At 46.4% G+C, this 19131-nt stretch overlaps 1 protein-coding gene across 1 annotated transcript in view; it reads right to left on the bottom strand.

Annotated features, from left to right (window-relative positions):
* cacna2d4a (calcium channel, voltage-dependent, alpha 2/delta subunit 4a) overlaps positions 1–18086 on the bottom strand; it is a 241211-nt gene extending 223125 nt beyond the window's left edge. Inside the window, exons 1-2 of the mRNA XM_064939205.1 lie at positions 18038–18086; positions 6763–6939 (exon numbers count right to left, since the gene is read on the bottom strand). Coding sequence (XP_064795277.1) covers positions 6763–6909 — 147 coding nt within the window. The 5' untranslated portion in view covers positions 6910–6939; positions 18038–18086. The remainder of the gene's footprint in view (positions 1–6762; positions 6940–18037) is intronic.
* Between the last annotated feature and the right edge of the window lie 1045 nt (positions 18087–19131).

Genomic DNA, 19131 nt, shown 5'->3' with positions numbered 1-19131 from the left:
CATTGCTATGATACTCGAAATTGAGCTCAGGTGCATCCTGTTTCCATTGATCATCCTTGAGATGTTTCTACAACTTGATTGGACTCCAGCTGTTGCAAATTCAATTGATTGGACATGATTTGGAAAGGCACACACCTGTCTATATAAGGTCCCACAGTTGACAGTGCATATCAGAGCAAAAATCAAGCAATGAGGTTTAAGGAAGTGTCCATAGAGCTCCGGGACAGGATTGTGTCGAGGCACAGATTGGGGGTAGGGTACCAAAATATTTCTGCAGCATTGAAGATCCCAAAAACACAGTGATCTCCATTATTGTTAAATGGAAGACGTTTGGAACCCCTAAGACTCTTCCTAGAGCCGCCCGGCCAAACTGAGCAATCAGGGGAGAAGGGTCTTGGTCAGGGAGGTGATCAAAAACCCGATGGTCACTCTGACAGAGTTCCAGAGTTCCTCTGTGGAGATGGGAGAACCTTCCAGAAGGACAACCATCTCTGCAGCATTCCACCAATCAGGCCTTTATGGTAGAGTGGCCAGACAGAAGCCACTCCTCAGTAAAAGGCACATGACAGCCTGCTTGGAGTTTGTTTAAAGGAACCTTAAAGACTCTCAGACCATGAGAAACAAGATCCTCTGGTCTGAAGAAACCAAGAGTGAACTCTTTGGCCTGAATGCCAGGCGTCATCTCTTCAGGAAACGTGGCACCATCCCTACGGTGAAGCTGTGGGGATGTTTTTCAGCGGCAGGGACAGGGAGACTAGTCAGGATCGAGGGAAAGATGAACGGAGAAAAGTAAAGAGAGATCCTTGATGAAAACCTGCTCCAGAGCGCTCAGGACCTCAGACTGGGCGAAGGTTGACCTTCCTACAGGACAACGACCCTAAGCACACAGCCAAGACAATGCAGTAGTGGCTTCGGGACAAGTCTCTGAATTTCCTTGAGTGGCCCAGCCAGAGCCCAGACTTGAATCCAATCTAATATCTCTGGAGAAACCTGAAAATATCTGTGCAGCGACGCTCCCCATACAACCTGACAGAGCTTGAGAGGATCTGCAGAGAATAATGGGAGAAACTCCCCAAATACAGGTGTGTCAGGTTTGTAGCGACATACCCAAGAAGACTCAAGTGCTTCAACAAAATACTGAGTAAATGGTCTGAATACTTATGTAAATTGAATGAGTTTTTTTTATTTGTAATACATTTGTAAAAATGTCTAAAAACCTGTTTTTGCCCTTGTCATTATGGGGTATTGTGATGTCATTACGGTGTATTGTTGTCAGGACCCGGTTTCGAACCTGGGTCTCCGGAGTGAGAAACAGTCACTTAACCAACTGAGCCACGAATAGACAGCAGAACCCAGAAGATGAGGCAGACACAGCAGTACTTAAGACGGTGAATTTAATAAAGAAAAAATCCAAAAATACAAAAATGGCAAATCCAAAAAGGTGGTAGGAAAAACACAAAAGAACTCAAAAGAAACTCACCAAAAATAAACAAAAACAAAAAACTGAATACCACAAGAACGTCACCCGGAATCGACAAGAGCACACAGAACACTAGGGCAGGGTGCTAACATACAAACACAGAGCACAGAACTGAGGGAAACAAAGGGTTTAAATACAATCAGGGGAAAACGAGACACAGGTGCAAACAATAATGGGGATCAAGGGAAAAACACAGGGACAAAAAGCACAATGGGGACATCTACTGACAAAAACCCGGAACAACCCTGGCCAAATCCTGACAGAATCCCCCCCCTAGGAACGGCTCCTGACGTTCCTACCAGCTCTCTCAGGGTGGAGGACCCTGAACTGACGAATGAGGTCAGGGTCCAGGATGTCTTTGGCAGGAACCCAGGAGCGCTCCTCAGGACCGTAGCCTTCCCAGTCCACCAGATACTGCCAGGACCGCTGCACCCGGCGGGAATCCAGTATCCGGTGGACGGTATAAGCCGGCTGGCCTCCAATGACACGAGGCGGAGGGGGAGGTCTGTCTGCCGGGACAAGGGGAGAAAAACAACAGGTTTTAACAATGACACATGAAATGTGGGATTAATCTTAAGGGATCTGGGTAAGTGTAGGCGATAAGAAACTGGGTTAACTCTCCTGGCAACCTTGAAGGGACCGATGTATTTTTGGGACAGCTTGCGAGACTCCACCCGTAGAGGTAAGTCTCTTGTGGAAAGCCAGACTCTCTGGCCGGGGCGCAGGGTAGGCCCGGGACGGCGACGTCTGTTGGCTTGTTGTTGATACCTCTGTGAGGAACGCATCAGATTAAGACGGGTCTTCCTCCACATAAGCCGACAGCGTCTGACGAACCTCAAGGCTGAAGGCACTCTGACTTCTGCCTCCTGGTCCGGGAACAATGGAGGAGCATAGCCAAACTGACACTCGTGCGGGGACATACCAGTGGAGGAGGAGCGCAAGGTGTTGTGCGCGTATTCGGCCCAAACAATAAAGGATGACCATGTGGACGGGTTGTCACGAGTCATACATCGGAGGGTGGTTTCCAGCTCTTGATTCATCCTCTCTGTTTGGCCGTTGGACTCCGGATGATACCCTGAAGATAGACTGGCAGAAGCCCCCATGAGTTGGCAGAAGGCCTTCCAAAACCTTGAGGCGAACTGGGGACCTCTGTCAGAAACCACATCTTGAGGAATGCCGAAGACTCGGAACACATGATTAATTACCAACTCAGCCGTTTCCTTGGCAGAAGGTAACTTAGTCAGAGGGACGAACCTGGCCGCCTTTGAAAACCTGTCGATTATGACTAGGATAGTAGTATTGCCATGGGATGGAGGAAGTCCAGTAATAAAGTCCAATGAGATATGGGACCAGGGTCTGTGGGGAACAGGTAAAGGATGAAGGAGTCCTTGAGGGCGGAGGTGAGAAGATTTGCCCTGGCAGCACACGGGGCAGGCATTGACGAAAGTGGCAACGTCTTCTCTTATGGTAGGCCACCAGAACTTACGCTGGATGAACTCCAAGGTGCGACCTACGCCCGGATGACAGGTGAGGCGAGAGGAGTGCCCCACAGAAGGACCTGAGTCCTCACTGCCTTGGGGACAAACAACCGATTGGCAGGGCCTCCTTTAGGGTCCGGTTCGCTAGCTTGAGCACGTCTCACGGTATCCTCAACTTGCCACGAGATCGGAGCCACAATCTTAGCAGCAGGAAGGACAGGCATGTCCGTGTCATCTCGAATGGCAGGAGCGTAGACTCGGGACAGGGCATCCGGTTTGAGATTCTTCGACCCGGGCCGATAGGTGAGGATAAACTGGAATCGATTGAAGAAAAGAGACCATCTAGCTTGTCTAGAGTTCAATCGCTTCGCCTGCTGGATATACTCCAGATTTTTGTGGTCCGTAAGCACTTGAAACGGGTGAGAAGCCCCCTCGAGCCAGTGTCTCCATTCCTTCAATGCCATCTTAACCGCTAGGAGTTCACAATCCCCCACATCGTAGTTCCTCTCAGTCGGGGTAAGCCGGTGTGAGAAGAAAGCGCACGGATGAAGCTTCTTGTCTTCACCCCTCTGAGACAGGACAGCTCCAACACCAACCTCTGATGCGTCTACCTCCACCACAAATGGTTCATCCGTAGTCGGTAGTATCAGGATGGGAGCAGAGAGGATGCGCTGCTTGAGTCCTTGGAAGGCCGTCTCAGCTTCTCTTCCCAAAAAAACCTTGCATTGCCACCTTTGGTTAAAGCTGAGAGAGGAGCTGCCACCAAACTGAAGTTCTTGATGAACTTGCGGTAAAAGTTTGTGAAGCCCAGGAAACGCTGAACATCCTTAACGGATTTGGGGTGGGCCAATCCGCTACCGCCCCTACCTTCCTAGGGTCCATTTGGATTCGACCGGGTTCCACTACAAATCCCAGGAATTGTACTCGGGATGAATGGAATTCACATTTTTCCGGTTTAACGTACAGATGGCTGTCCAGGAGGCGTTTGAGTACTTGTCTGACATGCTTAGTGTGTTCTTGAAGGGAGCTCGAAAAGATGAGGATGTCATCCAAGTAAACGAACACAAATATGTTAAGCATATCCCTAAGCACATCGTTTATGAGCGCTTGGAACACCGCTGGGGCGTTGGTCAGGCCGAAGGGCATCACCAAGTATTCATAGTGACCAGTAGGCGTGTTGAAAGCGGTCTTCCACTCGTCACCAGGTCTGATCCGCACAAGATGGTATGCGTTCCGCAGGTCAAGCTTAGTGAAAACAACTGCTTCCTGGAGCAGCTCAAGGCTGTGGCCATAAGGGGTAGCGGGTAACGGTTACGGACGGTTATGTCATTGAGTCCCCGGTAGTCGATGCAAGGACGTAACCCACCATCTTTCTTGGCCACAAAGAAAAACCCTGCTCCCGCCGGGGAGGTTGATGGACGCATGAGGCCTGCTTCCAGAGAGTCCTTGATGTAGGTATCCATAGCAGCTCGTTCGGGTGGAGATAGGGAAAAGATCCGACCCCTGGGGGGCAAGTGCCCGGAAACAGGTCGATGGGGCAATCGTAAGATCTATGGGGTGGTAGCATGGTGGCCCTCTGTTTGCTAAACACCAGTTTGAGGTCATGGTAACACTCGGGAACTCGGGTCAGGTCGATGGATTCTAAAGACTCGGGAGTAGAACTCGGGGAATTCTGGAAAATACAAGTAGCTTGACACGTAGGACCCCACTGCTTGATAGTGCCCACAGACCAGTCGATGTGAGGGTTATGACTGTGAAGCCAGGGGTATCCAAGGACGAGAGGGAACTCGGAACAGGAGATCAAATGAAAGTTCATCAATTCCTGGTGTTGTGAAACTGAAAGTCTCAAGGAGGTAGTGACATGAGTGACAAGTCCAGATCCCAAAGGGCTTCCATCCAATGTAGTAACCCTCATGGGGTCACTTAGAAGTTCAGAGGGAACGCCATTCTCCTTCGCCCAGACACCATCCATGAAGTTACCTGCGGCTCCAGAGTCTACCAAGGCTTGAAGGTGAAGCTTGTGGTTGTCCCAGGAGAGGGTGACTGGAATGAGCAGACGGGAGTTGGACGGATGGGAGGAGGTTATGTTTCCCGTTACAGTTCCCCCGGTCTGTACGGGACAGAGCGCTTCCCTGGAGCCCGGGACACGTGGAACGGAAATGGCCCGGTTTGCCGCAATATAGACAGCGTCGCTCCCTCATCCGGCGGTCTCTCTCAGCCTGGGAGATGCGTCCAATCTGCATGGGTTCCGGTGGAGCCAGTGATGATAAAGGTGGGGACTCGGAGCTGGGACTGATAGGAGCTAGAGGTCTACGGTTGAGTTCTCTCTCTCTCAGACGCTGGTCAATGCGTGAGGCCAACTTGATCAGGGACTCGAGATTGTCCGGTGGTTCCCGAGTGGCCAGTTCATCTTGGATAGTGTCGGAAAGGCCTTTCAGAAAGCACACCGTGAGCGCCTCGTTGTTCCAGCCACTCGCTGCTGCCACCGTGCGGAACTGGATAGCATAGTCCGTCACGCTGCGCCAACCTTGATGGAGAGTCAGGAGCTGTTTGGCTGAGTCAGAACCACTGCTTGGGCCTTGAAACACTCGTTTGAATTCCTCAGCAAAGGCAGAGTAGCTGGCACAGCAGGAACTATGGGCATCCCACACAGCAGTAGCCCAGGCCAGGGCTTTTTCCGACAGCAGGGTGATGATATATGCGATCTTAGACCGGTCGGTGGGAAACGACGAGGGTTGCAGCTCAAAGGAGAGAGAACATTGAGTGAGAAACCCTTTACAAGCACTTGGATCACCTGAGAACCGTTGGGGAGGTGGAAGACGAGGTTCAGCCAGGGGGTTAACTGCCATGGGTACGTGAACTTGAGGTACTGGGACGGGAACTGTTGCCGGGGTAAGTCGATCAGATATTTGCTTAATGGAAGTCAGCATCTCCGACAGAAGATGAGAATGTCTAGCCATTAAGGCCTCTTGCTGAACCAGGGCGGCTTCGTGGCGTTGGACAGTCTCCTGGTGGTGGGACAGCGTGGCAAAAGGTCCTGGGAACTGGCTGCCTCTGGGTTCATTTTGGCTCTGTGTTTCTGTCAGGACCCGGTTTCGAACCTGGGTCTCCGGAGTGAGAAACAGTCACTTAACCAACTGAGCCACGAATAGACAGCAGAACCCAGAAGATGAGGCAGACACAGCAGTACTTAAGACGGTGAATTTAATAAAGAAAAAATCCAAAAATACAAAAATGGCAAATCCAAAAAGGTGGTAGGAAAAACACAAAAGAAACTCACCAAAAATAAACAAAAAACAGAATACCACAAGAACGTCACCCGGAATCGACAAGAGCACACAGAACACTAGGGCAGGGTGCTAACATACAAACACAGAGCACAGAACTGAGGGAAACAAAGGGTTTAAATACAATCAGGGGAAAACGAGACACAGGTGCAAACAATAATGGGGATCAAGGGAAAAACACAGGGACAAAAAGCACAATGGGGACATCTACTGACAAAAACCCGGAACAACCCTGGCCAAATCCTGACAATTGTGATGTCATTACGGTGTATTGTGATGTCATTACGGTGTATTGTGATGTCATTACGGGGTATTGTGATGTCATTATGGGGTATTGTGTGTAAATTGATGAGGGAGGGAAAAAAGGTAATCCATTTTATAATAACATTATGTGGATAAAGTCAAGAGGTCTGAATAGTCTCTGAATGCACCGTATACCAACTCAGTCTGTGACGATCGGTTACTTTTGAACAACAGCCCTTAAAAAGTGTATTTGTAAGGAGGAACTGTGACTGACCTCTAAAGTAGCGTTGAATTCATGGTATAGATCAGCGTCCTCCGCTGCCTCCGCCAGTCTCTTGACAGACTTCATCTTCCTACCCAGCATGCCCTCCATCTCCTCAGCAAACGTCTTCACCAGCTCCTCTCCGTCCACCTCCTCCATCTTCACCGTGGGCTCAATGTCTTTGTATTTCTGGAGAAGAAAGGGTTAAATACCCTTAATAAACATGTTTAGGTAACAAACGGTCCCTGATATCAGGGTCCTGTTAACTGCACATGTGAACTGTCAGATTTGATCGTCTTTCAGGAATCAGGTGTTTTCAAGTCTGTAATTGAATCCACTTCCACAAGGGAGCTGTCATAAGAGACACATGTAACGTATTGTATGACAACAATCAGAGAAGAGTTGGATCTATTGGATTGGCTAGAGAACATAGAGCGTATCTCTAAATAGAACCTTGACAAACCGCTATCTGACTCTGTTGTCTCCGCTGGTGACTATTCAACAGCTGTTGGTGGATTACACTAGTCTGTTAATCATCTCCTGTTGTTTTTACCACAGTCAGTCTTTGACAATGGTAACCTTTTTGGGATAGGGGGCAGCATTTTCACTTTTGGATGAATAGTGTGCCCAGAGTGAACTGCCTCCTACAATGTCCCAGGTGCTAATATATGCATATTATTATTAGTATTGGATGGAAAACACCCTGAAGTTTCTAAAACTGTTTGAATGATGTCTGTGAGTATAACAGAACTCATATGGCAGGCGAAAACCTGAGAAAAATCCAACCAGGAAGTGGGACATCTGAGGTTTGTAGTTTTTCAAAGCTTGGCCTACCAAATACACATTGAGATATGGATGAGGTTGGACTTCCTAGGGCTTCCACTAGATGTCAACCGTCTTTAGAAACTGGTTTGAGGATTCTACTATAAAGGAGGGGCTCATGAGACCTCTTTGAGTCAGTGGTCTGGCAGCGCTCTCCCGACAGTTACCTCTCGTTCCAGTGCTTTTCTGAAGGCAAAGGAATTCTCAGGTTGGAACATTATTGATGTTTTATGTAAAAAAAAACATGTTTTATCCTAACAACAAGGGGTTATTTGGACATAAATTACAGACTTTATGGAACAAATCAGTCATTTATTGTCGACCTGGGATTCCTGGGAGTGCCTTCTGATGAAGATCAATGGTAAGTGAATATTTATGGTGTTGTTTCTAACTTTGTTGTTTCCAAAATGGTGGATATTCCTCTGGCTGTTTTGGGTTCTGAGCGCCGTTCTCAGATTATGCTTTTTCCGTTAATTTTTTTAAAAATCTGACACAGCGGTTGCATTAACCTGTTGAAACTCTAGGGGCGCAATTTCATTTTTGGATGAAAAACGTTCCCGTTTTAAACAAGATATTTTGTCACAAAAAGATGCTCGACTATGCATATAATTGATAGCTTTCGAAAGAAAACACTCTGACGTGTCCAGAACTGCAAAGATATTTTCTGTGCGTGCCCTAGAACGTGAGCTTCAGGCAAAACCAAGATGAGACGGCATCCAGGAAATGAGCAGGATTTTTGAGGCTCTGTTTTCCATTGTCTCCTTATATGGCTGTGAATGCGAGAGGAGTAAGTCTGCCCTTTCTGTCGTTTCCCCAAGGTGTCTGCAGCATTGTGACGTATTTGTAGGCATATCATTGGAAGATTGACCATAAGAGACCACATTTACCAGGTGTCCGCCCGGTGTCCTGCGCCGAAATTGGTGCGCAAAAGTCAGCTGCAAGTATTTTTCCATGGAATTTAGAGAAGAATACAGGCTTCCACGAACGATATATCAATGAAGAGATATGTGAAAAAACACCTTGAGGATTGATTCCAAACAACGTTTGCCATGTTTCGGTCGATATTATGGAGTTAATTCGGAAAAAGTTTGACGTTGTAGGTGACTGAATTTTCGGTTCGTTTCGGTAGCCAAATGTGATGTACAAAACGGAGCGATTTCTCCTACACACAGACGCTTTCAGGAAAAACTGCGCATTTGGTATGTAACTGAGAGTCTCCTCATTGAAAACATCCGAAGCTCTTCAAAGGTAAATGATTTTATTTATTTGGTTATCTGGTTTTTGTGAAAATGTTGCGTGCTAAATGCTACTCAAAATGCTAAGCTAGCTTAGCATACTCTTACACAAATTAGTGAATTGCTATGGTTCAAAAGCATATTTTGAAAATCTGAGATGACAGTGTTGTTAAGAAAAGGCTAAGCTTGAGAGCAGGCGCATTATTTTCATTTTATTTGCGATTTTCAGAAATCGTTAACGTTGCGTCATGCTAATGAGCCTGAGGCTTTAGTCACGATCCCGGATCCGGGATGGGGAGATTCAAGAGGGAGAAGTCTATCTTTAATTCTGTGAATAACACTTGTATCTTTTATCAATGTTTATTATGAGTATTTCTGCAAAATCACCAGATGTTTTGGAATCAAAACATTACTGCACGTAAGGCGCCAATGTAAACTGAGATTTTTGGATATAAATATGCACATTATCGAACAAAACATACATGTATTGTGTGACATGATGTCCTATGAGTGTCATCTGATGAAGATCATCAAAGGCATCGAGGCATTCAGTTACTTTTCAATTAAAAGTTAGAATGGGCAAAACGAGTGACCTAAGGGTCAATGTGGTATGTTTGTCAGTGCCAGGCGTGCCGGTTCCAGTATCTCAGAAATGGCCAGCCTGATCCAGGAGTGAATAGCATCCCAGGCTGGATCACTGGATCAGAGGGAATATAACCCCAGGCTGGATCACTGGATCAGAGGGCAGGAGGGAATAGAACCCCAGGTTGGATCACTGGATCAGAGGACAGGAGAGAATAGAACCCCAGGCTGAATTACTGGATCAGAGGGAATAGAACCCCAGGCTGGATCACTGGATCAGAGGGAATAGAACCCCAGGCTGGATCACTGGATCAGAGGGAATAGAACCCCAGGCTGGATCATTGGATCAGAGGGAATAGAACCCCAGGCTGGATCACTGGATCAGAGGGAATAGAACCCCAGGTTGGATCACTGGATCAGAGGGAATAGAATCCCAGGCTGGATCACTGGCTATCGACATTAAGGCTAATCTGAAGATGGTGCTGGCTAAAGCTAAAACTGGCGAGTGTAGAGAGTATAGAGATATTGTTATCCACGTCGACACCAACGATGTTAGGATGAAACAGGCAGAGGTCACCAAGCGCAACATAGCTTCAGCGTGTAAATCATGTAGAAAGATGTGTCGGCATCGAGTAATTGTCTCTGGCACCCTCCCAGTTAGGGGGAGTGATGAGCTCTACAGCAGAGTCTCACAACTCAATCGCTGCTTGAAAACTGTTTTCTGCCCCTCCCAAAATATATAATTTGTAGAAATTTGTCCCTCTTTCTGGGACTCACCCACAAACAGGACCAAGCCTGGCTTGCTGAGGAGTGACAGACTCCATCCTAGCTGGAGGGGTGCTCTCATCTTATCTACCAACATAGACAGGGCTCTAACTCCTCTAGCTCCACAATTAAATAGGGTGCAAGCCAGGCAGCAGGCTGTTAGCCAGCCTGCCAGCTTAGTGGAGTCTGCCACTAGCACAGTCAGTGTAGTCAGCTCAGCTATCCCCATTGAGACCGTGTCTGTGCCTCGACCTAGGTTGGGCAAAAATAAACATGGTGGTCTCTGTTGATGCTTGTTCTAGGTCCCAAGATGCTTGTTCTAGGTCTCAAGAAACAAAGAGATCTTCTGTTGAATCTGACAATTAATCTTGATGGTTGTACAGTCGTCTCAAATAAAACTGTGAAGGACCTCGGCGTTACTCTGGACCCTGATCTCTCTTTGACAAACATATCAAGACTGTTTCAAGGACAGCTTTTTCCCATCTACGTAACGCAAAAATCAGAAACTTCCTGTCCAAAAATGATGCAGAAAAATGAATCCATGCTTTTGTTACTTCTAGGTTAGACTACTGCAATGCTCTACTTTCCGGCTACCCGGATAAAGCACTAAATAAACTTCAGTTAGTGCTAAATACGGCTGCTAGAATCCTGACTAGAACCAAAAAATTTGATCATATTACTCCAGTGCTAGCCTTCCTACACTGGCTGATTTCAAGATTTTACTGCTAACCTACAAAGCATTACTCGGGCTTGCTCCTACCTATCTTTCCGATATGGTCCTGCCGTACATACCTACACGTACGCTACGGTCACAAGACGCAGGCCTCCTAATTGTCCCTAGAATTTCTAAGCAAACAGCTGGAGGCAGGGCTTCCTCCTATAGAGCTCCATTTTTATGGAATGGTCTGCCTATCCATGTGTCAGACGGAGAATCGGTCTCGACCATTAAGTCTTTACCGAAGACTCATCTCTTTAGTGGGTCATATTATTGAGTGTAGTCTGGCCCAGGAGTGTGAAGGTGAACGGAAAGGCTCTGGAGCAACGAACCGCCCTTGCTGTCTCTGCCTGGCCAGTTACCCTCTCTCCACTGGGATTCTCTGCCTCTAACCCTGTTACAGGGGCTGAGTCACTGGCTTACTGGTGCTCTTTCATGCCGTCCCTTGAGGGGTGCGTCACTTGAGTGGGTTGAGTCACTGACGTGATCTTCCTGTCTGGGTTGGTGCTCCCCCTTGGGTTGTGCCGTGGCGGAGATCTTTGTGGGCTATACTTGGCCTTGACTCAGGATTGTAAGTTGGTGGTTGAAGATATCCCTCTAGTGGTGTGGGGGATGTGCTTTGGCAAAGTGGGTGGGGTTATATCCTTCCTGTTTGGCCCTGTCCGGGGGTATCATCGGATGGGGCTGCAGCGTCTCCTGACCCCTCCTGTCTCAGCCTCTAGTATTTATGCTGGAGTAGTTTATGTGTCGGGGGGCTAGGGTCAGTCTGTTATATCTGGAGTATTTCTCCTGTCTTATCCGGTGTTCTGTGTGAATTTAAGTATGCTCTCTCTTATTCTCTCTTTTTTCTCTCACTCGAACCATGCCTCAGGACTACCTGGCATGATGACTCCTTGCTGTCCCCAGTCCACCTGGCCGTGCTGCTGATCCAGTTTCAACTGTTCTGCCTGCGGCTATGGAACCCTGACCTGTTCACCGGACGTGCTACCTGTCCCAGACCTGCTGTTTTCAACTCTCTGGAGACAGCAGGAGCGGTAGAGATACTCTTAATGATCGGCTATGAAAAGCCAACTGACATTTACTCCTGAGGTGCTGACTTGCTGCACCCTCGACAACTACTGTGATTATTATTATTTGACCATGCTGGTCATTTATGAACATTTGAACATCTTGGCCATGTTCTGTTATAATCTCCACCCTGCACAGCCAGAAGAGGACTGGCCACCCCTCATAGCCTGGTTCCTTTCTAGGTTTCTTCCTAGGTTTTGGCCTTTATAGGGAGTTTTTCCTAGACACTGTGCTTCTACACGTGCATTGCTTGCGGTTTGGAGTTTTAGGCTGGGTTTCTGTACAGCACTTTGAGATAGCAGCTGATGTAAGAAGGGCTATATAAATACATTTGATTTGATTTGATTTAGTCCCAGGGTCCTTAGATTAGTGATGAGCTGTGAGGGCACTATGGTGTTGAACGCTGAGCTGTAGCCAATGAACAGCATTCTCACATAGGTGTTCCTTTTGTCCAGGCGGGAAAGGGCAGTGTGGAGTGCAATATAGATTGCATCATCTGTCAATCTGTTGGTGTGGTATGCGAATTGGAGTAGGTCTAGGGTTTCTGGGATAATGGTGTTGATGTGAGCCATGACCAGCCTTTCAACGCATTTTATGGCTACAGAGGTGAGAGCTACGTGTCAGTAGTCATTTAGGCAGGTTACCTTAGTGTTCTTGAGCATAGGGACTATGGTGGTCTGCTTGAAACATGTTGATATTTCAGACTCAGACAGGGAGAGGTTGAAAATGTCAGTGAAGATACCAACCAGTTGGTCAGTGAATGCTCGGAGTACACGTCCTGGTAATCCGTCTGGCCCAGGGGCATTGTGAAAGTTGACCTGTTTAAAAGTCTTACTCGCATTGGCTGCAGAGATCGTAATCATACAGTCATCCAGAACAGCTGAAGCTCTCATGCACGTTTCAGTGTTAGTTGCCTCAACGTGAGCATATAGGTTATTTTGCTTGTCTGGTGGCTCATGTCACTGGGCAGCTCTCGGCTCTGCTTCCCTTTGTAGTCTGTAATAGTTTGCAAGCCCTGGACGAGCGTCGGAGCCGGTGTAGTACGATTCGATCTTAGTCCTGTATTGACGTTTTGCCTGTTTGATGGTTCGTCGGGAAGGCATCGTGGGATTTCTTAGAAGCTTCCGGGTTAGAGTCCCGCTCCTTGAAAGCGGCAGCTCTACCCTTTAGCTCAGTGCGAATGTTGCCTGTAATCCATGGCTTCTGGTTGGGGTATGTACGTATAGTCACTGTGGGAATGACGACCTCGATGCACTTATTGATAAAGCCAGTGACTAATGTGGTGTACTCCTTAGTGCCATGGGAAGAATAGTATAAAGCTAAGGCAGGCCCTAAGGCTGAAGCAGGTGCGTGTGGAGGAAGTAGCGGAAATTGTACCGTATATTGATTGTAGAAGAGTTCCATTCCAAAGTAACCAGGAAGGAAAAGCACAGAAACCTACCAGACAATGATAAAAGGTCCCAGGGCGTCCCATGTTATCTTAACCTGTCTTGTACAAACACCATAAACATAAATGCAGCCTCTTTATGGTGAAAAGAGGGCATCATAGAAGCAGGGGCTGAGAGAGCAGCACAGATCCCCCCCCCCACCCCGCAACGGAAATGAAAAGCAAATGTTGCTTCCCAAGCAACCAAGCAACCAACCACCCAACCAATCAATAAACACAACCCCAATCAGTAATCAATCAGCTAACTATCAGGTGAAGTCATGTGTGAAGATGCAGCCGTCTTTACCATAAATAATGAGTTTAGCATTGATCTCTTTATGATGAAGATGATGTTTATGATGAAGATGATGTTTATGATGAAGATGTAGCAAAACAACTAATTAAGTGAATGTTTTAACTTGTGATTTTCACAGTGATCTTTTCCAAAGCCAACGAGAATAACATGTACTGTATGAACGATGTGGTGTATGAACGATGTGGTGTATGAACGATGTGGTGTATGAACGATGTGGTGTATGAACGATGTGGTGTATGAGAAATCTACTCATTATCAAGCTCAAACAAGCTGCACCATCTGGTGTATTATTAAAAAATGTGCTATGCAGCTAAAATCTGGTACAATGTGTTTTGTACATGAACCCTGTCAAATAAACAAACAAAAACACACAGACTGTGGCAGGAAAGGTAGAGCGGGGTGGAGGGGCCAGGAAAGAGGAAGCCTAAAGTCTATTCAAGCACTAGAGCCTTTCCCGTCTGTCACTAAAATACTGTTATGATTGTCTGTGCAGTTCTCTGACTCTACAGATGAGGAATTGTGTTCCTATCAAACTAAGCTGTCAGCCAGGTCGTCCAGGGTTAATCCAGGAGGTTGGTCCCACACAGCACCCTATTCCCTATGCAGTGCACTACTTTTGACCAGAACTCTATGGGCCCCGGGTCAAAAGTAGTGCACTTCATAGGGAATAGGGTGTCCCAAATAGACACAGTCCGGACTTTATTCTGTCCCCAAATGACAGACATAGAAACTGCAGATAGGCACAAACACCCGCACACACCCGCACACACCCGCACACACCCACACACACACACACACACACACACACACACACACACACACACACACACACACACACACACACACACACACACACACACACACACACACACACGCAGACACACACACACACAACCACAGTGAATTTATAAGATGCTGACAGAGCAGCCTACTGTCAACACAACCACAGTGGCTTTATAAACGCTGATGGAGCAGCCTACTGTCAACACAACCACAGTGGCTTTATAAACGCTGATGGAGCAGCCTACTGTCAACAACCACAGTAGCTTTATAAACGCTGATGGAGCAGCCTAATGTCAACAACCACAGTAGCTTTATAAACACTGATGGAGCAGCCTACTGTCAACACAACCACAGTGGCTTTATAAACGCTGATGGAGCAGCCTACTGTCAACACAACCACAGTGGCTTTATAAACGCTGATGGAGCAGCCTACTGTCAACACAACCAGTGACTTTATAAACGCTGATGGAGTAGCCTACTGTCAACACAACCACAGTGACTTTATAAACGCTGATGGAGCAGCCTACTGTCAACAACCACAGTGGCTTTATAAACGCTGATGGAGCAGCCTACTGTCAACAACCACAGTAGCTTTATAAACACTGATGGAGCAGCCTACTGTCAACAAACCACAGTGGCTTTATAAACGCTGATGGAGCAGCCTACTGTCAACACAACCACAGTGGCTTTATAAACGCTGATGGAGCTGCCTACTGTCAACAACCACAGTGGCTTTATAAACGCTGATGGAGCAGCCTACTGTCAACAACCACAGTGACTTTATAAACGCTGATGGAGCAGCCTACTGTCAACAACCACAGTGACTTTATAAACGCTGATGGAGCAGCCTACTGTCAACACAACCACAGTGACTTTATAAACGCTGATGGAGCAACCTACTGTCAACAACCACAGTGACTTTATAAACGCTGATGGAGCAGCCTACTGTCAACAACCACAGTGACTTTATAAGACACATTATATTCCCCAGCTTAATGCTAATAAAACACATTATATTACCCAGCTTAATGCTAATAAAACACATTATATTCCCCAGCTTAATGCTAATAAAACACATTATATTCCCCAGTATAATGCTAATAAGACACATTATATTCCCCAGTATAATGTAACATCTGAAAAGTTTAAGCACGTGTTATTTTATTCCATCCAGTCAGATCATTGTCTTCAACATGAGCTCAGAGACTAGGGAGGGGGACTGCACGTGTGTATGTCTGCTTGTATTAGACCAGGCAGATGTTGCAGGTCCTGCTGGGTAGTCTTCAGGGTCGCTAGGGAACAGAGAGCATGTGCTTATTACTGAGAAGTGCTGGGACTCACACCTAGGATGGTAATTACACACACACACACACACACACACACACACACACACACACACACACACACACAAGGGCTGTCCTCTCCTCACGACTCACACCGTGAACAGGAAACAGAGCAGAACTTATGTAAAGGAAATCTGACATAGGAAAGACAAGCACCAACTCTAAGCCCATATATCACAGCACTAATGGCCAACACCGCCTGAATAAGAGATATAAACAGGCCGCCTTTTCATTTATGTAGTCTGCACTGTACAGTAAGGCTGCTTCCGATTGGTAGACGGAGGAAGGGTTCCCTAACCCCTCCCCTCACAGCCTGAAACCATTGTGATGTCATCCAGATTAACCCTGTAAATCCACATTGTGGAATCATCTCTCCATCGATCTCTATCCTCTATCATTCTTCACTCCTTCCTCCGCTCTTCCTCCTCCCTCTTCATCTCTTTCCTCCCTCTCTCTTTCTTCTTATCCAACAGCATGAAAGTACAGTAGTCTCTTCTGTCTATTTCACACAAATTAATATCTTCTGAGTTGATAATCTCATCAACGTGACCTCCCAAACCCCCTTCAGTATTTCTTCCACAGGCAAACACAGTCTCCATTCAACATCACAAACAGTCTACATTCAACATCACAAACACAGTCTCCATTCAACATCCACAGTCTCCATTCAACATCTACAAACACAGTCTCCATTCAACATCTACAAACACAATCTCAATTCAACATCTACAAACACAATCTCAATTCAACATCTACAAACACAATCTCAATTCAACATCTACAAACACAATCTCAATTCAACATCTACAAACACAGTCTCAATTCAACATCTACAAACACAGTCTCCATTCAACATCACAAACACAGTCTCCATTCAACATCCACAAACACAGTCTCCATTCAACATCACAAACACAGTCTCCATTCAACATCCACAAACACAGTCTCCATTCAACATCTACAAACACAATCTCAATTCAACATCTACAAACACAGTCTCAATTCAACATCTACAAACACAGTCTCCATTCAACATCTACAAACACAGTCTCCATTCAACATCTACAAACACAGTCTCCATTCAACATCCACAAACACAGTCTCCATTCAACATCTACAAACACAGTCTCAATTCAACATCCACAAACACAGTCTCAATTCAACATCCACAAACACAGTCTCCATTCAACATCCACATCCACAGTCTCCATTCAACATCCACAAACACAGTCTCCATTCAACATTCACAGTCTCCATTCAACATCTATAAACACAGTCTCCATTCAACATCACAAACACAGTCTCCATTCAACATCCACAAACACAGTCTCCATTCAACATCTATAAACACAGTCTCCATTCAACATCACAAACACAGTCTCCATTCAACATCCACAAACACAGTCTCCATTCAACATCTACAAACACAGTCTCCATTCAACATCCACAAACACAGTCTCCATTCAACATCTACAAACACAGTCTCCATTCAACATCCACAAACACAGTCTCCATTCAACATCTACAAACACAGTCTCCATTCAACATCCACAGTCTCCATTCAACATCACAAACACAGTCTCCATTCAACATCTACAAACACAGTCTCCATTCAACATCCACAAACACAGTCTCCATTCAACATCTACAAACACAGTCTCCATTCAACATCCACAAACACAGTCTCCATTCAACATCTATAAACACAGTCTCCATTCAACATCCACAGTCTCCATTCAACATCTATAAACACAGTCTCCATTCAACATCACAAACACAGTCTCCATTCAACATCCACAAACACAGTCTCCATTCAACATCCACAGTCTCCATTCAACATCACAAACACAATCTCCATTCAACATCTACAAACACAGTCTCCATTCAACATCCACAAACACAGTCTCAATTCAACATCCACAGTCTCCATTCAACATCCACAGTCTCCATTCAACATCCACAGTCTCCATTCAACATCTACAAACACAATCTCAATTCAACATCTACAAACACAGTCTCCATTCAACATCCACAAACACAGTCGCCATTCAACATCCACAAACAGCAGTGATCATACAAATTGTTATCTTGCTGCCCTTCTCTCTTTGATTGGGCTGAGCTCACCCTGCAGGGAAGCCCCTCCACCCACCCACCCACCCACCCACTCACCCACCCACTCACCCACTCACTCACCCACTCATCTCTAAATCAGAGGAGGTTTATGTGGGTTACCTTTTGGAGCAGCAGAGCACCAGAGTATTTTGTTGAAAGAGCAATGATTTGTTTTCCGTAAGAGACGGCCCATTGCTGAACCCTGAAAAACAGAAAGGAAATACAGGAAATGAGTGTAAGCTTTGGAAAAACCCAAATACAATTCAAGTACAATTGGCCCAATAGAAGAACTCAGTTTACTGTCAATTTATTCTAGTTGTCCATGGCAACAGCAACTGCCTGGTTCTTCAGAATTAATTTATTCAAAACACAACTAGTCTCCTCTCTAGGTTCCTTCCTAGGTTCCTGCATTTTAGGGAGTGTTTCCTAGCCTCTGCTTGGCTTGCTCTTTGGGGTTTTCGCCTGGGGATCTGGAAAGACACTGCTGATGAAACAAAAGGACTTAACAGAAGACATTTGATTGATGAATTGAGCTTCTCTCTGATTCATGGCATTGGGTCATAGACATTTCCTAATGAGCTCACAATACCACATGTGTTATATTAGCTACTTAACTGGACTGGAGCAACAATTGTTTTGTTCTGGTATACTTACAACACATGCTTCTTGGAAATGAATTGTGTGTGTGTGTGTGTGTGTGTGTGACTAAACCACCAGCGAGGACTGGGGGTTGGAGAGGTGAGCTGGGGAACAGATGGGAGTTAAGGAGGTGAGCTCGGGAACAGATGGAGTTAGAGAGGTGAGCTGGGGAACAGATGGGAGTTAAGGAGGTGAGCTGGGGAACAGATGGGAGTTAAGGAGGTGAGCTGGGGAACAGATGGAGTTAGAGAGGTGAGCTGGGGAACAGATGGAGTTATAGAGGTGAGCTGGGGGACAGATGGGGGTTAGAGAGGTGAGCTGGGGAACAGATGGAGTTATAGAGGTGAGCTGGGGGACAGATGGAGTTAGAGAGGTGAGCAGGGGGACAGATGGGAGTTAGAGAGGTGAGCTGGGGAACAGATGAAGTTATAGAGGTGAGCTGGGGGAACAGATGGGGGTTAGAGAGGTGAGCTGGGGAACAGATGGGGGTTAGAGAGGTGAGCAGGGGGACAGATGGGAGTTAGAGAGGTGAGCTGGGGAACAGATGAAGTTATAGAGGTGAGCTGGGGGAACAG

This window comes from Oncorhynchus masou, chromosome 27 (genome assembly GCF_036934945.1).
Source record: "Oncorhynchus masou masou isolate Uvic2021 chromosome 27, UVic_Omas_1.1, whole genome shotgun sequence".
Taxonomy (NCBI): Eukaryota; Metazoa; Chordata; class Actinopteri; order Salmoniformes; family Salmonidae; genus Oncorhynchus; species Oncorhynchus masou.
This window is presented reverse-complemented; position numbering and strand designations above follow the sequence as displayed.